The sequence below is a fragment of the Bos indicus x Bos taurus genome, chromosome X (assembly GCF_003369695.1).
Source record: "Bos indicus x Bos taurus breed Angus x Brahman F1 hybrid chromosome X, Bos_hybrid_MaternalHap_v2.0, whole genome shotgun sequence".
Classification (NCBI taxonomy): domain Eukaryota; kingdom Metazoa; phylum Chordata; class Mammalia; order Artiodactyla; family Bovidae; genus Bos; species Bos indicus x Bos taurus.
Window position 1 is genome coordinate 99,946,113 of NC_040105.1, and position 23,968 is coordinate 99,970,080.

A 23,968-nucleotide genomic window follows, 5' to 3' on the forward strand; every position below is an offset into this window, starting at 1 on the left:
TGTCAATTGCAATCTCCCAATTTATCCCTCCATTCCCTTAACCTCTGGATGACCATAAGTTTGTTTTCTATATCTGTGACTATTTCTGTTTTGTAAGTAAGTTCATTTGTATCATTTTTTTGTTGTTGGATACTGGTTCCCCACGTGGAAATTCAGGCTGTGACATCACAAGAACCCAATCAAACAAATAAGAAATCAAGCTAGAAGTTTCTCAACTTTCAAAATTATAGAAAGTACACAAACATGTACAAATAGGTTCATTTGATGGAGTATATATTCTAAGAGGGAAAAAACAGCACATTTCTTTTTCAAAAAGTCTCTTTTCAACAATTCATACTCTCAAAATGTCTGGCCTATAGGGAAAGAATTCCCAGCTAATAATAATGTGTTGAGTGCTTCTGCATCCCAGCACTGGTCTGCAAGATTTAAGAATAGGCATAAAGCAGGACCCTTGCCCAGAAGCATATTAAAATCTATTGGACATACGAGATCAGCATATAACATTCAGACTCACGACAGTTAGGAGTTCGGAGTAAGAAAGGGCTTTCAGAAAGCTGATGGTTTAATGGAAGAATGAGAGCGTTATGAGACACCACCTGGACAGGTTAGATTTATAAAGAAAAACATGGCAGACATTTCCGATCTGGTGAAGATGTTCAGGGTGTGTAGGAGGAAGGAGAGGTGATGGAGCAGGAGGAAACAGAGATGCAGAGAAATATGCTGAGTAAGTGGATGAATGGAGGCACTGCAGTAGGAATTCAGGTCTCCAACCCTAAACAATGAACTCTTATACCATTCTGCTCCTTCTAACTGGTCTTCCTGTCTCCATTCTGGCACCCCTGTCCAAGAAAGTCTCCACTATATTAAGTTTCTTTCTGACACACAATTCTGATCAGCTCAGTCTCCTCAAATCTCTTCAGTTGACTTACTATGGCTTTCAGAAAGAAGTGGAAACTGGAACATGGCATACAAATATCCATCAAAACCTGGACTCAATCTCTTTTCTGACAGGTCCATCATATGTAACAGCCACTAAAATCAATCCACAGCTCCTTTACTGGGCATGCTACCACATCTCTCTACCTTTGTATGCATTGTTCCCTTAAATGCCTTTCCCTCCCCTTCATCAATTAATGCCTTATTCTTCAAGCCTCAGTGCAAATACCACCTACTATGGTAAGCCTTTCCTTCCCACACTCAAGCATCCAATTTGAGTCAGATGCCTCTCCATGATGTTTCTATTATCACCCTCCTCTACATATTCCCATTGTTCCTTATCACACAGCTCTGTAATTGTTAGTTAACTTCCCGGTCTCCCTCACTAGACAATGGCATCTTTGTATCACCAACCTTCAGAATAATGCCTAGCACATAGTAAGTGCTCAGTAAGTCTTTGTGGCATACAGGAACCCACTATGCTCACCTTTATCAATTAAAATCAAAACATATTTAAACCAATTAAAAACAAATAACCAAATACTCAGAAAGTTATATAAGAACCAGAATATTAACTTCTGTTACTTCAAGTTACTAATGCAACTATACTATCTAAACAACCAAAGGCTTTAGGAATTATACAGAAACACAAAGTCAAAATGCAAAAATGTCAAAGAATGCTACGCCACTCTACCTCACGGTATGTATGTGAGGGGTGCTGGTTCTACCTTTAACACTGTGCTTAGTCGCATCTGACTCTTTGTGACCCTTTGGATTATAGCCCTCCAGTTCCTCTGTTCATGGGATTTTCCAGGCAAGAATACTGGAATGGGTTGACATTTCCTTCTCCAGGGGATCTTCCTGACCTATGGATCGAACCCAGGTCTCCTGCATCTCCAGGCAGATTCTTTACCCGCTGAGCCATCAGGGAAGCCTGCCTCTTACACTAGCCTCTCTTAATGGTTAAATCACTGCCTGAAATATGTGCAATTCAGGATGTCTCCTTCATGACACTTCCAGAGCATTCTGAACTACTTGAGTTGACAAAATACATTCCATGTTTGACATCAAATTACTAATTAATTAAGATTCATGTTGTTTGATGACATGCTACAATCTGGGCCTAACCAGACGGTTTACATAAAATACAAAGCTCTACTACTAAGGCATTATTCAAATTGTGATGAGTCCAAAACAAGGTTGCCTCCATTAAAAAGAACCAAAATAAAAGGGTCATTATGAGGCTGTATATATGAAGAAAATGGAAGCAAGCTTTATTAAACTGATTTAACTAATCTCATGCAGAAGTCATTAAAAGTCCTGAAATGTTGCTCTGAAAACTTCTCACTAATACCCATCCAAAGGTTAAAGCATATAAATAAGTCATTCCTCTCTATAGAAAACGTGCCTTCCTTCTCCAGTTTCCCAGAACAATGAGAAACTAAATGAAAACAACTGAATCACAACCCTTATACTGTATGAATCCACTATACCATAGCTATGGAGTTAAATTTTGTACGCAGTAGAAACTTTCATTTTAGCTAATACTATATAGATGTTTGTAATTAACTGTTTACTGACAGATGAACTATCTTCAATATCAACCACTGATGTAGTCAGTGTTATTTCCCTTCTCCCTCGTCAATGACCTCCTCCTCTTCCCAGTTTCTTCAAGTGGAATCAGCTCGTAATTTCCTTTACTCTCTGGTAACCCAACAGTTTTCATTCTTCTACAGGAGATACTGATAGGAGACACATGCCTTTAAGGAACTGATGAAAACTAGGGGGCCCAGAAAAATAAGTGTATCTACATACACTCAATTTTTTTCATATGATTTCAGTTTAAGAATCCTTATCCCCCATAATCACCTACACAAATAATTTCTATTACTATACGGTGCTCTCTTACAACCTCCCACAACACCTTACACACACACACACACATGAACACAATTAAGGACTACTACAGTGATTAACAACATAATACTCAAAATAATAAAATTTAGGTAATGCTTTAACTCTACCAACAATATTTCAAGAATCCCAGATGAACTCCTCTCTAAAAGGCCTTAGAACATGTTGAGCACGTCAATAAGACAACTCAAAATAAGGAGTAAGGCATTTATTTTAAAAGTTTACCAAGTCTTATTATTTGGTCAACTTTCCTGCCTTAAAATGAACTGAAATGTCATCCTAAATACATGTTTATGAAGTCTGACATATCTGCTTGTAAAATCATGTACGGCTCAAAAGTTATTTTGAGTACAAAAGAAAGTTCCCATTGATATCAACAAACTCTTGGACTCAAATACTTGTTCTAATGTATTAAGCTATGTTCAACACTGAATAGTGTTAGCTAGGACTGAAAGTGATACCATCTCATAACTATCTAGTTACCTTGTCAAAGCATAAAAGATGAAACAGGACAAATGACCAAAGGGAAGGGAAGAATAGAATCAAGGTGTTATTACTAACAGACAGAGATAAGTGCTTTTTATTGAACTAGTACATCCCAAAAGTGGAAGGCTCTTGCTGGATGTACCAAACTTTGTGGAAACTATCAGTTCACTTTTATTTTTGTTTAAACTTTTAATCACTGTTTAAGCCAGTTCTGTATTGGGTCCAAAGAAAGAAAGAAGAAACATGATCACTCTTTTACTGCAAAATGATAAATTTCAAAAATCACATCAGGATTTTTATACATTAAACTTGGTGATAGAAACAAAACTTTTCTAAGTTTTGTAATAGGAGCACCCATTAAACCTCTGGCAGGGCAGATAATTCACAAAGAGCTTGTGACTCAGTTTCTTCATTTGTAAATACTAGAGAGGAGAGTGGTAACAGGACACATCAAGTAACTGTTAGTTTCCTCAAGTTAAGGTGGAACTGATGAGACCTTAGACTGGTTGTTTTATAACACCCTGCTAGGTCCCTTTCCACATAATAGAAGGCTGTAAATTTCCTGTAACGATAACACTTGGATCACTATTTTCCAATCTGGACAGTTCATAACTGAAAGGCAAACAGGGGGCAAGAGAGAACCACAACAGGTATCAATACATACTAAATGGCCAGATGGCCTAAGAAAACTCTTTAGTTATAAGGTCATTGCCTCCTTCCTTGTAACCCAGTTGCTGGTTAAAACTGAAAACTAAATATACAACATGTGGCTTGTGCGCTCCAAACAAACAGAGAACTTTCGGATAGGAGGAGTATTTGCTGAATTTGAGCTGGAAAACCATGTCCCCTCTGCCATCCGAATTAGAAAGTTTATTGATAAACATCTGCCTAATATTTGCCAGGGCTGACAAAAAAAGTCTTTAGCCAATACACTGTATGAATTTGACCAGTTTTGAAGTTTCACTATTATTATACCGTTTTTCTATAAGCTGAAGACAAAAAAGAAGAAAAAAAAAAAAAAAGGAGGAACCTTTTTAACTGATGAGTTGAAGAAATCCCAGTATTTCCCAATCTGATACCAGGCCCCATAGATTTCATTCCTCTGCACATGAAGTCAGTGGCAGGAAATGGACTGCCTGCTCTCACTGGTTCAGACACTCTCAAGACGGGGAGATTTGTGCAGTCGGTCTACTGCTTTTGAGCGTTCTTAATCTACTAAGTGGAAGTCCTGGACGACTGGGGATCACACACATACGACAGTTGGTGGTACTTCCTCCAGCCTCCACCTCCCACGCTCCCCCCACTCTTAAAGAAATGTTTTTTGGGCGAGCACATGGAGAGGCAAGGTGGGGGGGAAACACGTAGGCGCCTCTTCCTTAGATATCTGGTCAAGTAGAAAAGACTGGAGGCCTAAGTTGTGTGCTTTTTGTTTGGTTGGCTGATTGGTTGTTTGGGTTTGTTTGTTTGTTTGTTTTAAGTCTGTGAGTGGGCTCCCTAGTACTGGGGCTGAAAAAAAAGAGAGGTTCCCCTGCTCGGACCCTAAGCGTTTAAAGAGTCAAAACCACAGCAATTGATATGGATGTGAGGGGAATGAAATCGCGCAAAGAAGGATCGCGCCCCCAAGTTAAACCAACAGCAGCCCCTACCCAGTACGCAGGGTCTCCCCAAGTTGGGGTGGGGCCTTTCTCCTTCCCGCACCGCCTCCCGGCTGCCAAGAGGGAGAAAGGAGTTAACTGGAGAAGGGGGTGCTCTTCCGCCCCCACGCCGTCTCCGCGCCTCGGCGTGGCCGCTGCTTTAGCGGCTCCCCGAGTTGCACAGCGAGGTCGCGGTCACCCTTGGGAGGGGGCCCCGGGTCCCCCCGTGTTCAACGGCAGGAGGATCCCGGGGCTCTCGCTGTCCCTAAGGCCGGCGGGGGCTGCGGGAGCACTCACCAATTTAGGTTTGTTTTTCGTTTCCTCTTCGTTGGCGGCCCGGTTCCCCGCGCTCCGCTTGTTGCTTCGGCCCCCACCGGGTTCCTCGCCGCTGCCTCCCACGCCCGACGCCGCCGCCGCCCCGGGCTGCTCCATCTTTCTTCGGCCCTGTCACCTGTGCCCTGGAACCCCACTTCTCCTTCACTGAGGAAGCCCCTCGGGGCGGTCTCGCTGCCCCGCGTGGATTCGGCAGCGCCTCTTCCTGGAAGGGAAAGTGGGTCTGCCGATTTCACGTCCCTGGGACTCCCGGCTCCCAGGCACCCCAGACTCGACAAGCCGTTGCCACTACTCTGCGCTGGGGCAAGCCCTGCCCCCGAGCGGCTGTAATTACCACGGTCGCCGCCGCCCTCAGGGCGGTGTTTAGGGTGGAGGGAAAGTAGGTGCCTATCTCTTTAAGAGGGCCTCCGCACACGTGATTCATCAAAGTGCCCGCAGTCCGCCGCCCGGGCGCGGAAAGCTGCTTCCTACTCCCGCTGCCGGGCGGTCCGGCTACTGAGCATGCCCGGCGCGGCGACGGCTGCCAAACGAGAGGACTTGAAGCTGAGGTTAAGCACTGATTTCCCTTCCTAGGGGCCTAGCGTGAAATGGACGGGAACTAGCCGAGAGAGAGGAGGTGTAGCCCATTTTAGAGACGGAGACACTGAGGCCTGGGAGGATTCACGTGTGAGTTATACCTGAGTCTCCGCTTCCACTCGTGTAGGCCAGAGCACCTTCCCCGGCTAGCCAAGACCTTGCCGGGGGTGTGGTTGTGCTCCACTCCGTGGGAGGGGTTGATTGGCAAGACAGCTGGCACCCCGCAGGAGCACCGCCATGGGGAGCGCTGATTGATTGCCTAGACAGACTGTACGGGTCAAAGTGGAAGGAGTGGGTGTTTTCTGTTGCCGTGATTGCGTTGAGACCAAAGAAACACAGTCATTCCTTTATTCCCAGGATGTGGGGTGGGAGAAGCAGCAGACGCCCACTGCTTAATCCAGAGGGGGTGTAAAGCTCTTTAGGCAAAGCACCTATGGAGACCTAACAGTTGGATTGAGTGCTATTTTCAGTGTTCCGAACTACTTTAGGTTTAGAGTTGTGGGGAGCGAGTAAGAGCATGTGTGTCAAAGCTTTGTTAAAAATGTAAATCTCTAGACAAATGCTAGGTAACTGAGCAGCAGCAGCCACAAGGCACCGCGGGTATTCTTAATTTTTCACCCTAGAGTTGTCAGGAAGAGGCCCATGCCTCTTTAAAAACAATGTTCACACTGAGAACAATCATGGGACCTGGCAGAACTTGAATGAACCACCTTCATACAATCTAGAGAAGCTAGAAATGTAAATTTAGATCCTATGTGCCTATAAACATGCCCATGTGCCTGTTATTCACATATCTTCAGGCTCTGATCTTTTTGTCCTACTCCCCTTCAACCTAAACTCTGCTAATTTTTTATGAACACATTTATAGAGTGTATTAGGATAAATTTGACCATGCTGTAGATAGGATGAGGCAATTAACTTGGAAAGTACAATAAAAACAATGTTAGACATCTGAAAGCACTCTTAATACTGGCTTTGCCATTGTCCTTAACTTGCTTTTTAATTATGCAGGTGGTAAACTACCCAAGGACAGCAGAGAAGAGGGGATACATGCTCCCAGACAGGGTGGGCAAGGAGCCCTAAGGTAAATTTGTAGAAGTTCCTGTTTGACTTAAAATTTGATGTGTATTCTGAATTTGACTCACTACAAACACACGTGCACACACACACATACACACTCACTCATGCATGATTTAAATTATTTAAATGCCCCTCTCCTGAAAAATGGTGTAGAAATGGATGCTGCAGTAAGATGTGACCTGGTTATCTACTGCTTTCAGATAATTCCTGTTTGAGAGACATGGGTATGAGCCACAGCTGAGGGTGCTTGGAGCTCAAATGTTGCTTCATAATCTGCTCAGTAGATCTTCATTGAGCTTTTTAGAGCAGGGGTACCCAATCTCTGGGATCTAATGCCTGATGATCTGAGGTGGAGCTGAGGTAATAATAATAGAAATAAAGTGCATAATAAATGTCATGTGCTTGAATCATCCTGAAACATACACTGCCTCCAACCTGGTCTGTGGATAAATTGTCTTGCACAAAACCAGCCTCTGGTGCCAAAAAGCCTGGGGGCTGCTGCCTTCAAGTATACCAGGTGATATCCAGAGTGCTGTGTGTTAGGAGTATGAAGCTCACAGTTTCTGCCCTTTAGAACTGCCTAGTCTGCTTGGAGAGACTGATCATTAATGATTGTACTTCAACAGATGGGAACAGGAAAACCGTGGAGCACACAAGAGTGCCAGAGGCTCTCGGACACCTTCCCAAAGAGGATGATGTTTGAACTGAGTCTTAAGGGTCAAATTAAAGTCTCTAAGTATTTGGTGACAGCCTGCTAAGTTTTGGATACCCTACTAGGCATTACGGTGGTGAACAAGATGGTGAACAATATGGATGTGGTTTGCTCTTGTGGAACTTTCTGGCTATTGGGAACAATATTAAACAAACAAACAAAAAAAAAGTATTGAGCACTTACAAGGTAAAAAAGAAGAGTGAAGAGCATCCCAGGCAAAGGAAATGACCATAGCATGTGCAGAGACTCTGTAGTTAAGAAATTGAAGGCAACGGATGGGGGTTGCTCTTGGTAAGAGAAGCAGCAGAACAGATAAGCAGCTTCCAGATCATGAAGGTCCCCACTTATAGATCTCATTGGTGTGATTTTAAAACGGTGATTCTTGGTTTCTCAGTCGTGTCCAACTCTTTGTGACCCCATGGACTGTAGCTCACCAGGCTCCTCTGTCTGTGGGATTTTCCAGGCAAGAAGACTGGAGCGGGTTGCCGTTTCCTCTTCCAGGGTAAAAGCGGTGAAGGCATTATAATACAAGTGACTCCTGTTTTTGGTGTGTGAATAATTGAAAAGGGATCGACATTATTTTGAGAGTCAGGCTGGGTTGCACCATTCTCAGGCCAGGTGAAGCTACATTTGAAACCAAAGAAGACGTGCATGTAAAAGGTACATAATCTGCACCACAAAAAAGGAGAAATATCTGTCCCTGAGATGACTTAACATTTGACCTTATTGTGATTATCTCAGCCCTGTCTTCATTCTGGATGTTTCTTTTCAACATTTTGCTCCAGTTCATGTAAACAGTCATTACAAATAAACAAACCCCCTTCTTTCAAACATCAGGGTCTCTCTAGAAAGCTAGCATACATAAGGAGCCAGTGGTCCCCTGCAAGGATACTTTGTCCACTGATTATGAACTAGACACTTCACCAAGTTCAGTCCTAGGACTGCTCCCACTGTATCTACGTTTCTTTTATTTTTACCTTCCTGGGACACACAAATAGGCCGGTGGGTGAAAATACATCTTTTCTCTGATGCTGCAGAAAGAAGGAGGCTACTACCATCCGTTGGGACTTCAAAAGTGTGTGTTAGACCCCATGACCTTGTAGTGTCTCCTTCTAATCACATGAATTTAGCACCCAGTTAACTTTAAAAGCCAGCCCTCGGAGAAATGAAAGATAAAAGGCTGCTAGGTTCTGTCTTTCTTCAAACTGATCTTAGAGTCATCCATTACCCCCAGAGGTTTCTGATGATCCTTATTAGTATCAATCTGGCTTTCTGTGTCTTCCTTCTGCTACGTGTTCTCATCTAAACAATCTGGACCATTAATAGAGAAATTAAAGCTGACATAGATTAGACAAAAGTAAGAAATTGAAGGCAAAAGGAGAAGAGGGTGGCAAAGGATAAGATGGTTTGGTAGCATCACCAACTCAAGAGACATGAGTTTGAGCACACTCTGGGACATAGTGAAGGACAGGGAAGCTGGGCATGCTGCAGTCCATGGAGTTGCAGAGTCAGACATGACTTAGAGTTGAACAACAATAAAAAATCATTCCCTCCAAGGTCATGGAAAAAATATTTATGAATTAAAGGTGGCCTGAGAATAAACAAGTACTTATTAAGTACATACTACATGGGCAACACCAAACTAGAGGTCACATGAATAAAAAAGGACCAGATGTTTTGCTCTCAAAGCACATGTATCTTCCTGAGAAATCTCCTGTTCTGCAAAATTTCACACTAAACATAACAATTTCTGGGGAAAACCTGGTTAGGGAAGATCACGTAGACTCAATGCAACTTTATAGCCAGAGCACTAATGAAAACACTGCTGCTGTGTCACTTCAGTCGTGTCCGACTCTGTGCGACCCCATAGATGGCAGCCCACGAGGCTCCCCCGTCCCTGGGATTCTCCAGGCAAGAACACTGGAGTGGGTTGCCATTTCCTTCTCCAATGCATGAAAGTGAAAAGTGAAAGTGAAGTCACTCAGTCGTATCCAACTCTTAGCGACCCCATGGACTGCAGCCTACCAGGCTCCTCCGTCCATGGGATTTTCCAGGCAAGAGTACTGGAGTGGGGTAGCCATCCTAATAAAAACACTCAGGAGGTTGAATCTCCACTGGCATCTACACCCAATGTCCCAGTCATCAGTGCTTTGTATCCTTCATGCCTCCTCTTTCCCTGATGTGAATCCTCAAGGGCATTTACTTTTAATAGATGCCATTTTCTTCAGAATTAAAAATCTAATTGAAGAGTACCCAACTTTGTAGGACATCCCCTGGAGGAGGGCATGGCAGCCCACTCCAGTATTGTTGCCCAGAGAATCCCATGGATAGAGGAGCCTGTTGGACTACAGTCCATAGGGTCTCAAGGAGTCAGACAGAACTGAACTGACTGAGTATGCATGTACAGCTTTGTAGAGGGCTTCCCTGGTGGCTCAGATGGTAAAGAATCTGCCTGCAGTACAGAAGACCTGGGTTTGATCCCTGGGTCAGGAATGGCAACCCACTCCAGTATTCTGGCCTAGAGAATTCCACAGACAGAGGAGACTCATGGGCTACAGTCCATGGTGTCGCAAAGAGTCAGACACGACTGAGCAACTAAACAACAACTTTGTAGAAACACATGATGAAAGGTCTTCACAGCTTCACCAACTAGTTAATGTAGTGGGCAACTTAGAGGTTGTTGAAACCACTAAACCAGTCACACAAAAGGGACAGAGTTTGGGGCAGAATTATTCTTTTATTTCTGAAAGCCTTCATATATCAAAAAGGCTTCTCCTTAACTGTGAGAAAGCTGGCTCCTGATCATGTTGAAACTTAAAGTGCTAAAACACTTCACATGTGAACCAGCTGGCCTTCCACCTAATTTTAGTGACACCGTTCTCCTATTGACCAATCCCTAATGTGCTATTTGTGATACACAAACCCTTGTAATAGAACAGACCGTAAAATATATGTTCTTTGCCATTGATAGGTATAAAATCTGCTTGAGAAAACAAACAAATGAAATGTGTAGAACTGTAAGAGAAAAGTGGCTGCCTAATTCTGAGGTGAGAGAAAAAAAGAAAAAGTGAAAGTCACTCAGTTGTGTCCCATTCTTAGTAACCCTATCTTATGGACTGTAGCCCACCAGGCTCCTCTGTCTGTGGGATTTCCCAGGCAAAAATACCGGAGCGAGTAGCCATTCCCTTCTCCAGAGGATCTTCCCAACCCAGGGATTGAACCCAGGTCTCCTGCATTGCACAGACTCTCTACGGTCTGAGCCAGTGAGGTACTAACTGGAAATTCAGGATAACATGGTGAAGGGGTGAGATGAGTCAGACCTAGAATAGATGAAGACGTTTTCAAGGAGAACTTGAGCTGCCAAGGCCTGAAAAAGAAATGAGACTTGAATAGGCAAAGCAAAAAAAGGAAGTGAGGAAAAGACAACATATAGTGTAAAGGGACCAAAGGGGCTTGAGTAGAATGGTGAGAATATAGATTTTGAATAATAGTAGGAAACATGGTTCTCCCCATAGTGTTTGCCCAGCACGTAAACAGATTTGAATATCAGACATAATAGTAGTGACTGATAAGACTCTAGCCGAAATGTTACAAAATAAAAGAATATTTTAAGGAGCTGATCTGGCAATGGTATGCAGAATAACTAGACACTGATTTTCAAACTTATTTTTCCCTCAGTCCAAATTTTTTGTCCCCAAACAAAAACTTCACAGAAACTCAGTGTGTACAACAGATACAAATCTAGCTGACCTGTAGGAGTGGAGATTACAGTCCTCATGACCACTTGGCTTCTCTCATCCTCTGAGGCGACCCTCTGAGGCACCAGTGCTGAACTCTAGCTGAAACTAGATAAAGTCCTGGCTGGATAAAGTCATGAGGATCGGAACTAAAGTGGCCCCAGAGGAAATGAAGAAAAAGGAACGAATCCAAGAAATATATTTAAAGGAACACACTGTTCCTCTCCACAGATTACAGACAGGATGCAGATGAAAAGAAAAAGGAAACAAGAATTACTAAAACACTGGCTCAAGGCAATAAAAACCCAGTAGCAAACAGGGAGATAATATCTCAGCAGGTACTTGTTGGCACACAGAGCCAGACCAAGGAGCCTGATACCCAGACACTAAAGAGACTCGTTAGGGCAGGACAAGAAAACTAACAAGGTTCCTATAGTCACCAACAGAAAGAGTCTGGGAAGGCTGGAAAAACAGGAAGATTGTGTAACAGTAGGCAAGAAGCAGGCAGACAGCTAAACTCTGGAAGTCCAACAATGGATGTCCTGGCTGGCAAGCAGAGAATAGAATCCACTCTGTAGGCAGAGGCTGAAACAATCAGTACATAGCAGGAATCCAATCATGGGAATTGGGATTAAGAAACAAATGAGCAATTTCTTACGAAGTCTGGCAAAACAGTGCTAAACAAGGCAGTGTACCATGCCTAAAGGAACTGGCACATCAGATGACGTCCAGGAAAAGAGGCAGAGACAGGCGAATAAAAATGGCACACAAGACACCCAGTTACTTCAAGTAATCTGTGAGCTCAGAGTAGGACCACAAATAATAGGTCCACAGGGTGCTAAATGACCCAAACTACTGAAATAATGGCTTCTTGAATTGTCTCTGACTAGGAGCAGGATTGGTCCCAGCAGAAGAAAAGTGGACAACAAGAAAAGCCTTGGGAGCAGTAATGACCAATAATGGTCACTTACCTGGAGGTAAAAGTTAACGTGTTCTGTTTTGAGGATTTACAGGGTTTGGTGCAGCCACAGCCCCACAAAAAAGTAGTCCAAGAGACAATAGTGCCAATGTCTCCTTTTGGGGAAAATGTTGAGACTGGTAGAGATTTTGAGAATGTCCAGATTCGTGTCATCAGCAACCCTTTGAATTTTATCTGGAAAATATGTGTCTAACAAAGAACAGATTTCCTGTTCCACATTAACCAAAGACCCAGAGTGATCTTCCAAAGTGGCTTGACAGGTCATGTATGGTGACTGTCCAATCTATAAGTTACTAAGACATAGATGTAGTAATAAACTGAGAGAAAAACATGGTTTGCTTGCTAAAGTACGTGAATCAGTAAAGCACTCACTGGTGGTCATAGGGATGCTATTCATTTTTGAAGTTGAGGGTTTTTTTTTTTAATCAGTGTAAACAGTTTCTTGAAGATGAGTAAGTTCAAGTATGAGACTACAATTATGCAATTAAAATTGATTATCTCTTTTATGTTGTGGTTTGTGTTTATTTTCTAACTTTTTCAAAATATAATTACTTGAAAATTAAGGAATACCTGTTTGACATCTGTAAATAATAAAAACATGTTCTCATATCTGGGCATCAGTAGTTAGGCAAGTCTTAGAAGTAGGTTTATTTTGTTTTATATATTGTCTCATATAAATTTTAACAGCTTTATTGACATATAGTTTGCATATCATACAATTCACCTTTTTAAATGTATAATTCAGTGGGTTTTAGTATAGTCCCCCAAGTTGTACAACCGTCATCACAATCAATTTTAGAATCTTTTCATCACACCAAAAATGATCCCTTCTTTAGCCGTCTCTCCTCCCCAGTTCCAAGCCACTCCCTGCACCCCCTCCCCTAGCCCCCGACCTGAGGCCACCACTAATTCACTTTATGTCTCTGTAGATTTGCCTATTCTGGACATTTTACATAAATAGTATCATACAACACAGGTTTGTATTGTATGATCGTATCATACAATACATGTTTGTATTGTATGATTGTATCATACAATACATGTATGATTGTATCATACAACACATGTTTTGTATACAATACATGGAGTTTTGCAACTGGCTTCTTTCTCTGAGAATAATATTTTCAGTATTCAAGCATCCCACATCAGTTTTTATTTGTTCATTATTACCTTGTTTTTTCTTGGACACAAATGCAAATCAGTTGTTTAAGCCACCTCCCCTGTTATACACACAGGGACATATACCTACTTGAAATTGAAAAGAATTGATATCCTCACACAAACACCAACCTGGCCCCGCTTTCCTGGCAAAAGCAGGAGATGTGGAGGATTGATTTTCCTATACAGTGATAGGATAATTTCTTTCTGAGCCAGGACCTGCTATTTTATGGAAAGGACCACAAATGCTATATTTAATCACCTATACATTATGTACCAGAACAATTCTTAGAAGTTTATCTTAATGAATTAAACGGAGAAACCCAGAAACCAATTACATTAAATTATATTTTACCTAATACAGTAGCAGAGAGTATATAGGTCTTTACTTTCAAGTCTTCCATTATAACATATTAGAAGCTAAAATGTATAGCAGAGTCATTTAGAAGGCCTTCTTTGAGATTTACACGTGATTTTCCAGGAAAATTTTTAGGAAGGACTTTTGGTCACTGGATGATTTCTTGGAAACTAGATTCAAATATCTCTGTCTTGCAGCTACTTTTATCATATTTATTTTCTCAAGTAGCCCTGTATCATTCGGAGAAGGCAATGGCACCCCACTCCAGTACTCTTGCCTGGAAAATCCCATGGACGGAGAAGCCTGGTAGGCTGCAGTCCATGGAGTCGCTAAGAGTCGGACATGACTGAGCGACTTCACTTTCACTTTTCACTTTCATGCATTGGAGAAGGAAATGGCAACCCACTCCAGTGTTCTTGCCTGGAGAATCCCAGGGACGGGGGAGCCTGGTGGGCTGCCATCCATGGGGTCACACAGAGTTAGATGTGACTGAAGTGACTTAGCAGCAGCAGGAGCCCTGTATCATTTACTTTCTGCTGCCTTCAAAACAGAAAGGCTAATTTGAGCTGCCATCTCTTCAATACTAGCAGCTTCACCTTACACCTTGACATTACACAAGGGCAGATCTGCCTCTAAACTCTATGAACCAATGCTGATTTGCATAAAAATTTCCATCCTTAAATTCCTCACCATGTTGTTGCTTTATACCATCAAAATCCCCAAAGTCCTGGCTTGGAGAGTGGCCAAATTCAAAGATACACAGGGTCAAGCTTGATCCCAAATCTACAGAAGAAATCTTCCATCACAGGCACAGCCCAATGATAATATATAACTGTTATTAGAAGACTGCTTTTTTTCCCTTTTATACTACTTTTGATTATTAAAACTATAAAATAATTAGATTTTATTTTAGCTAGCATATTAGAGCCTATACATATAATTTAAATTGAGATATTAATGCATATTAAGTAGTAACTATATCTAGGGCATGGTGCTAAGGATAAATGACTGCTACACTATTCATCATCTCAATGGGCTTAAAATGTAGTCAAGGCAACTGGCAGGTATAGATTTAACTGCAAAAGAATGTTACAGAAGCATATAAGAATAAGAGAATGGGGAATATTTCATGGAAAAGCTGGACCTTTTAAGTATAAGTAGTATCCCACAACTTGAAACTTAAAAGGGTATTTGATGGAGAGGGAACAGCATGACCTACAGCATAGAGATAGAAAAATGTGGGCTGAATTTGGAAACTGACTAGTCATCTAATGGGACTGGAGAGTAGGTTTTGTAATTGTATGGTGTGTGCTTAGTCGCTCAGTCGTATCCAATTCTTTGTGACCTCATGGACTGTAGCCCACCAGGTTCCTCTGTCCATGGAATTTCCCAGGCAAGAATACTAGAGTGGGTTGCCATTCCCTTCTCCAGGGGACCTTCCCAACCCAGGGATATAACCCAGGTCTCCTGCATTGGAGGCAGGTTCTTTACCATCTGAGCCACCAGGGAAGCCCTTGTAATTGTATAGTGGGAGATAAAGCTGAGAAAGCACAATGAGGCCAAGTTGGGAAAACTTGAAATGCCATCCTGAACTCTGAATTTATTATTTAAGTCGTGAGAGATTTATGAAGAGGAAAAAACACATGATTAGCCCTATATTTTAGGGAAATGCTCTGGCATTGGTATGTAGGATGGTTTGTAAGATAAGAAACTAGAGGCAGGGAGATACATACATTAGGATGTCACTTTCAAAAGCCATTCTTTTATTGGGGAATAAGAATGTTAACTCAGCCTGAGTGCCAGCAAGAAGACATGACATCATGCAGTTATCCACAATAGTCCAGAGAAGGAGGAACTGCAAGGGTGAGCCAAGGTGAAATCTACTATGAATAACCAGGAGGCAAAAATCAATAAAGACAATGTAAAGGGCTAAGGTCCCCATTAGACTTGGCATGTAGACCCAAGAATTTGTAAGGTAGAGTCAGGATCATATTGAGAAGCTGTCTTAAAGAACAAAGGGGAATTGGTGGTAAATAGCCTGGAGGCATCCATAGCTTAACTTTATTGGTTGGTGGATATGAGATACATGAATGTGCTGGACTGGTTCAAGGGACCAAGGACAGTTAGTTAGATATTTAAATGATATTTTCACGATAATTAGTCCATGAACTGAAACAGTAGAAAAGAGAACAGAAAGATAGGAACAGATTTCACAGGTATTAGTCTCTGGATTTGATTACCTTATATAGGCAATTGGGGAATGGAAAGAGTAGAAGATAATTCTGACATTTCAGTACCAAATAACAGAGTGATAATAGTGCAGGTTAGGAATCTAGGAGGAGAAACACATTTGGAAAATATCAATATAATGCTGAGTTATATACGAAGGGAGCCACATTTCAGGTGCCTGCAGATGGAAATGACATTAGACATTAGGTCTGGTGTTTCTGAGAAAGTTCAGAGACAGAGATGAAGATTTAGAGTCATTTACCTAACTAGCTTAAAGTTCAACATTCAGAAAACAAAGATCATGGCATCCGGTCCCATCACTTCATGGGAAATAGATGGGGAAACAGTGGAAACAGTGTCAGACTTTATATTTTGGGGCTCCAAAATGACTGCAGATGGTGACTGCAGCCATGAAATTAAAAGACGCTTACTCCTTGGAAGGAAAGTTATGTCCAACCTAGATACCATTTTGAAAAGCAGAGACATTACTTTGCCAACAAAGGTCCATCTACTCAAGGCTATGGTTTTTCCAGTGGTCATGTATGGATGTGAGAGTTGGACTGTGAAGAAAGCTGAGCGCCGAAGAATTGATGCTTTTGAACTGTGGTGTTGGAGAAGACTCTTGAGAGTCCCTTGGACTGCAAGGAGATCCAACCAGTCCATTCTGAAGGAGATCAGCCCTGGGATTTCTTTGGAAGGAATGATGCTAAAGCTGAAACTCTAGTACTTTGGCCACCTCATGCAAAGAGTTGACTCATTGGAAAAGACTCTGATGCTGGGAGGGATTGAGGGCAGGAGGAGAAGGGGACGACAGAGGATGAGATGGCTGGATGGCATCACTGACTCGATGGACGTGAGTCTGGGTGAACTCCGGGAGTTGGTGATGGACAGGGAGGCCTGGCATGCTGCGATTCATGGGGTCGCAAACAGTCAGACATGACTGAGTGACTGAACTTAACTGAACCTAACTAGCAGGTGACGATGTGGGAGTAGGTGAGATGACCAGGGAAGAGACTATAGAGGGTTATGAGAACCAAAGAAAAAAGTTTATTGAAAGCTCATTTTTAAGTGTGGACAGGGGAAAGAAATCATCCAAGGCTATCATCTAAGAAAGTTTATTACTCATAGTAGATCCTTTGATTTTAGTACTGAGTGACAAGGAGAGTCATGATAGCAGGATGCTAGAATGCAGATTGGGAATCTGGGAAAAGAAACATTTTTGGTATTGGATGGCAGGATGTTAAAAAAATGTTCAGAAACACCCATTCAGGTACAATGGGATCCAGGAAAGTACAGTAACACAGAGGCCAGACATTAAAGAAATGGTAACCAGCAGAAAAGTAAAGAAGGATGAAGTCTTTCTATATTGAATATAGAAATCAGGAAACTGAGGAACAGATTTCTTCTTGGAAACAATACACACTTGGGAGACTATACACACATTAAAATAAAGCTCATGTAGCTCAGAACTCCACCTTTGAGATGGCTGTCAGAGACAGTTCACCAGCCAAATAAGAAAAAGTCTAGTTTCTTCAGAGAGTACTCATTCTTGACATACACATGCTGTTGGCTTCTTTCACTATTTGATCCCTCTTTTCTCTATTCCCTCCTTTCTCTTCTTTTTTCACCATAGTTCACTATCCTCCCCATCCTCCAATGTGTAGTAGTTCCAACCCTCAGTGCGGTGTGAAAGTCTGTGCTGGTGTTGGCTTGTGACCAGACACAGGGTAGAGTGGCTGTAAAAGGTGGAGGCTAGGTCCAAGGAGTCCAGCTGGGGCTAAGAGCCTGGGGGAGCAGTACTCAGAATGTATCAGAAAAGAGATGACCTGCTATATTTTATTTGTGGGCTGGAAGCCTGCTCTAAGTGCTAGAGGTTTATGTGTGCTCACCTGTGTCTGAGTCTTTCTGACCCCATGGACTGTAGCTGCCAGGTTCCTCTGTACATGTGATTTTTCTAGGCAAGAATACTAGAGTGGGTTGCCATTTCCTTCACCAGGGGATCTTCCTGACCCAGGAACTGAACCTACATCTCTTGCATCTCCTGCATTGGCAGGCGGATTCTTTACCACTGAGCCACCCATGAAGCCTGCTAGAGGCTTCATCATCATGTCAATTACATTAAGTTAAGGATTACTTAGCTTCCCTTGTAGCTCAATGGGTAAAGAATCTGCCTGCAATGCAGAAGACCTGGGTTTGATTCCTAGGTCTGGTTATTCAGGAGTAAGTTGCACCTCATTTTCTAAATCTATCCTGTTACTTCAAGAAAGCTGAGCTTGGTTAATTTGTACAGTAAACTACACTTTAGAAATATGTTTCAGAAGCTTTATTACATAAATCCTACATCTTGATACTGAGTTCTTACCTCAGGGGAACACAGTGAACTTCTACCTTTAGGGTAACCCAAGATCATGGGCTCTAATTTAAAGACTTGCCTCTGGGTGATGGTGGCATATCCAGGGGGTTTACCATGTAGACCTCAGAGGTCAGGATTTTTAACCACACCCACCAGTTTTGGCCACCAAGGCAATTCACAAGAAAGGGCCTAATAGACAAGCCACGAGACAGAGCAGTGATCTAGCGTTGAGCTAGAACAGTGGTTCACAGAGCATCAGCATCAGAATCACCTGGAAGCTTGTTAGAACTAAAAATTCTCAAGCACCAACTTAAGCCTACTGGATCAAAAACTATGGTGTAATCCAGCAATCTGTGTTTAACAAGCCCTCCACATGATTCTGATACATGCTCAGATGTGAGGACCACTCTGGTAAAAGAAAACAAATCATGAACAGGAGGGTTATAGGACAGAGGAGACAGAAAAAACAAGGTACCAGTGAGGGATGAAGTTGAATGAAGGTAGGGGAATCCTGAGTTGTACCTTTCCGATTGTCATCCCAAGAACAGCACTTCTATTCAGATGTTTTTAAAAGTGCTGAACTGCATGTTTAACATATAGCAATAAATGGAATGGAATAAGAGACCAGATGTTGAATGAAGGGCAAGAACAGAGACAGGAGTAACCGGTAAAGGAAAAGGATTAGATCCAAGCCAGCAGGAGCTGTCAGGAGTAAAGCAAAGCACAGCAGGTGTAGAAGACCAAAAGAGGTAAATTGGTTGCTTCTAATAGTTTAGGAGAAGTCTGATGCCCCTGACAGTACCAGAGAGAACAAGCAGCTCCAAGGGTAGGAATGGGGTCAAGGAGATGGAGATATTTATATTCCAAAATTATATGAATGTGCTCCTGTAAGAATCAAGACATTACTGTAAACCAGGCCATTGATATTTCAGCAGGGAGTATGGCTTATGAAACCACTTTATTCCACATTAACAGCTCTCAGCTGTGCATTGAATTTCTAATGCAAATAGAATCAATGGATCTATAAGAAAGTAAGTGCATGCTAAGTCACTTCAGTTGTGTCCAACTCTTTGGACCCTATAAACTGTAGTCCACCAGTCTCTTCAGTCCATGGGATTCTCCAGGTAAGAATACTAGAGTGGGTTGTCATGCCCTCTTCCAGGGAATCTTCCTGACCCAGGGATCAAACCTGCATCTCCTGTGTCTCCTGCATTGCAGGCAGATTCTTCAAGCACTGAACCACCGGGGAAGCCCCTATAAGAAAGCAGATACATTTAAATCTGAGTAAGATGGTTTGTGAATTAGTCTTTGTCATAACTTGAAAATACACTGCTAGGAGGCTTTATGGCTATCAGTAACACAAAGTCTGTAAGAAGAGGAAACTAACTAGGACTGGTAGAGACTCAGGAATTTAAGGTCAAGGATCTGGGGAAACCAATTTATCTGTATATTGTGGCTTGGCGGGAAAGGGCAAGGAGGCAGTCAGTCAGGTAGTAAGGCTTGGCAGACTCCACTGTAATGGAAGATGTAGTCCTTGCCTGAGTATCTAGTCAGACACATGGATCAAGGCAGTGAGGGATTCATACAACAAATGTCTGTGTTCAGCATCAAGGAAAGAGTTATCTGTCTGATCAGGCAAGTATCAGGTCCATCTACATGTGCCACCTATTTTCTCCTGGGACTCACCTGATGGATGAAGATCCTTGGTTCAGGTCTCCACTCCTCCACTGCATGGGTGCATGTTGAGTCGCTTCACTCATATCTGATTCTTTGTGACCCTATGGAGTGTAGCCCTCAAGGCTCCTCTGTCCATGGAATTCCCCAGGCAAGAATACTGGAGTGAGTTGCCATACCTTCTCCAGGGGATTGTCCCAACCCAGGGATCAAACCTGTGTCTCTTATGTCTCCTGCATTGGCATGCAAGTTCTTTACCACTAGCACCACCTAGGAAGCCCCTTCCCTCCCACACTACGTGCTATATACTTTGGAGCATGTAACTTCATTCCACTGTGCCAGTTTTCTCCTCTGTAATTTAGTAACTACTTCATAGTGTTGATGAGGCTGAAATGAGATATGTGCATGTCAAATGATTTACTCAGGGTCTGCTACATAAAGTACTTGAATACATTTCAGCTATCATTAAAAGAGGAAGTACACATTATGATTTACCCCACGTTTTACAAGACTTTAGGACCTGACCAAGTAATTTAACTAGTACTGCTGTTAATAAAGCGAATGGATGTGATGAAATTCCAGCAGAACTATTCGTATCCCTAAAGGAGGATGCCATCAAGGTTTTGCATTCATTATGTCAGCAAATCTGGAAGACACAACAGTGGCCACATGACTCAGAAAAGGTCAATCCTCATCCCAGTTCCCAAGAAGGGTAATACCAAAGAATGCTAACCATTGGGCAGTTGCAGTCATCTCCCATGACAGTAAGGTCATGCTTAAAATCTTGCATGCTAGGCTTCAGCATTACACGAACCAAGAACTTCCAGATGTTCAAGTTCAGTTTAGAAAAGGAAGAGAACTAGAGATCAAATTGCCAACATTTGCTAGATTATAGAGAAAGCAAGGGAATTTCAGGAAAACATCTATGTCTGTTTCATCAGCTATGCTAAAGCCTTTGACTATGCGGATCATGACAAACTATAGAAAGCTCTTAGAGAGATGGGAATACCAGACCATCTTACCTGTCTCCTGAGAAACCTGTATGTGGGTGAAGAAGTAACAGAACTCTGTATGGAACAACTGATTGGTTTAAGATGGAGAACGGAGTACCACAGGGCTGTCTGCTGTCATCCTGTTTGTTTAACCTATACGCTGACCATATCATGAGAAATGCTGGACTGGATGAGTTACAAGCCAAATCAAGATAGGCAGGAGAAACATCAACAATCTCAGATATGCAGATGATACCACTCTAATGGCAGAAAGCGAAGAGGAACTAAAGAGCCTCTTGATGAGGATGGAGGAGAGTGAAAGAGCTGGCTTAAGACTAAATATTAAAAAAAAAAAACAAACTAAGATCATGGCATCTGACCCCATTACTTCATGGCAAATAGAAGGGGAAAAGGTGGAAGTAGTGGCAGATTTCATCTTCTGGGCTCCAAAATCACTGCGGATGGTGACTGCAGCCATGAAAACAGAAGACAATCACTTCTCGAAAGTGATGACAAACCTAAACAGTGTGTTGAAAAGCAGAAACGTTACTGTGCCAACAAAGTCTGTATAGTCAAGCCTATGGTCTTCCGAGTGATCATGTACAGTTGTGAGAGCTGGACCTTAAAGAATGCAGAACGCCAAAGAATTGATGCCTTCAAACTGTGGTGCTAGAGAAGACTCCTGAAAGTCCTTTGGACAGCAAGGAGATCAAACCAGTCAATCTTAAGAGAGATCAACCCTGAATACTCACTGGAAGGACTGATGCTGAAGCTGAATGAACCATCAACCATCAACGTGTGCTTAGTTGTTCAGTCATGTCCAACTCTTTACGACCCCATGGACTATAGCCCCTCAGGCTCCTCTATCCATGGGGATTCTCCAGGCAAGAATACTGGACTGGGTTGCCATTCCCTCCTTCACAGGATCTTCCCAACCCAGGGATTGAACCCAGGTCTCCCGCATTGCAGGCAGATTTTTTACCAATTCCAGTATTTTGGTCATCTGATGCAAACAGCCAACTCATTGGTAAAGTCCCTGATGCTTGGAAAGATTGAGGGCAGGAGAAGAGAGTGTCAGAGGATGAGATGGCTGGATGGCGTCACTGATACAATGAATATGAATTTGGGCAAACTCTGGGAGATGGTGAGGGACAGGGAGGCCTGGTGTGCTGCAGTCCATGGGGTCACAAAGAGTTGGATGTGACTGGGCAACTGAACAACAACAAACACATGCATTAATTTCCTCATAAATGGGGTTAAGAATGATACTTCCATTATAGGTTCCTTTCAGAATAAGATTAATTAATGCATAGAAAATGCTTAGTGCACTACCTGACACATAGTAATACTCATTAACTGTTAACTACAATTATTACTTCTCAAAGTTATGTGTAATTTCCTGAACACTTTATTGAGCTGCAATTGACATATGACACACTACACATATTAAAGTATGAGTTGATCAAATTTGTATCCAAAATAGTCAAATTTATACATGCACAGAATAGAATGGGGGTTTCCAGAGATTAGGATAAGGAGTGTAAGGGGAATTGCTAATCAACAGGTATAAAGTTTCAGTTATGAAAGATGAATAGGCTCTACAGATCTGCTGTACAATATCATGCCATTAGATAATCCTGTATTGTACACATGAAAATCTATTAAGAGGGTAGATCTCCTGTTAAATTTTCTTACCACAAAAAGTAATATTTTTAAATAGACATTTGTATATAACCTTGTGCAACTATCACCTCAATCAAGAAAATGAACATATCCATCAGCCCCAAACTTTCCTCCTGCCACTATGTAGCTTCTTGATCCCATTCCAGCCTTGTCCCCAGGCAAACGCTGATCTGCTTTCTGTCACTGCGATTACTTTGCGTTTTTATACAGTTTCATATAAATGCAATCCTTATAGTATATACTCATTTTTCCTCTGGCTTATTTCACTTGGCATCTTTATTTGAGATCCAACCATGCTGTTGGATTCTTACTGTTGATTAGTATTCCATTTTATGACTATACCACAATATGTGTATTCAACTATAAGTCTTTGTGTATGCAGTCTTATATTCGAGGAATGATTCAAGGGATTAGATCTGATAGACAGAGTGCCTGAAGAACTGTGGACAGAGGTTCGTAACATTGTATAGGAGGCAGTGACCAAAACCATCCACAAGAAAAAGAAATGCAACAAGGCAAAATGGTTGAGGAGACCTTACAGATAGCTGAGAAAAGAGAAGACATGAAAGACAAAGGATAAAAGGAAGTGAAAAGTGAAAGTCACTCAGTCATGTCCAAGTCTTTGCTACCCCATGGACTATACAGTCCTTGGAATTCTCCAGGCCAGAATACTGGAGCAGGTAGCCATTTCTTTCTCCAGTGGATCTTCCCAACCCAGGGATTGAACCCAGGTCTCCGAATTGCAAGCAGATTCTTTAGCAGATGAGCCACAAGGGAAGCCCAAAAAGGAAAGATATACTCAACTAAATGTAGAGTTGCATAGAATTGCAAGGAGAGATCAGAAAGCTTTCTTAAGTGGACAATGCAAAGAAATAGAGGGAAAAAAATAGAATAGTAAAGACTAGAGATCTCTTCAAGGAAATTAGAGATACCAAGGAAACATTTCACGCAAAGATGGGCACAATAAAGGACAGAAATGGTATGGACATAACAGAAGCAGAAGATATTAAGAAGTGGCAAGAATACACAGAACTATACAGAAAAGGTCTTAATGACCTGGATAACCACCATGGTGTGATCACTCACTAGAGCCAGATATCCTGACTTGTGAAGCCACGTGGGCCTTAGGAAGCT

General features: G+C 42.2%; 1 protein-coding gene and 1 long non-coding RNA gene across 5 annotated transcripts in view; one reads left to right on the forward strand and one right to left on the reverse strand.

The window, feature by feature from the left end:
- DIAPH2 (diaphanous related formin 2) overlaps positions 1–5,732 on the reverse strand; it is a 982,036-nt gene extending 976,304 nt beyond the window's left edge. For 2 of the 3 annotated variants that reach the window (XM_027534394.1, XM_027534393.1), the window contains exon 1: positions 5,268–5,668. In XM_027534394.1, the coding sequence (XP_027390195.1) occupies positions 5,268–5,402 (135 nt within the window). In that variant the 5' untranslated portion in view covers positions 5,403–5,668. Of the gene's footprint in view, positions 1–5,267 lie in introns of all 3 variants that reach the window. The other variant, XM_027534395.1, reaches the window with a different exon arrangement.
- Positions 5,733–5,769: 37 nt separating this feature from the next.
- Positions 5,770–23,968, forward strand: part of LOC113887314 — a 49,508-nt gene continuing 31,309 nt past the window's right edge. The window contains exons 1-3 of one of the 2 annotated variants that reach the window (XR_003509703.1): positions 5,770–5,851; positions 6,891–6,963; positions 12,299–12,385. This is a non-coding gene — a long non-coding RNA (uncharacterized LOC113887314). Of the gene's footprint in view, positions 5,970–6,890; positions 6,964–12,298; positions 12,386–23,968 lie in introns of both variants that reach the window. The other variant, XR_003509702.1, reaches the window with a different exon arrangement.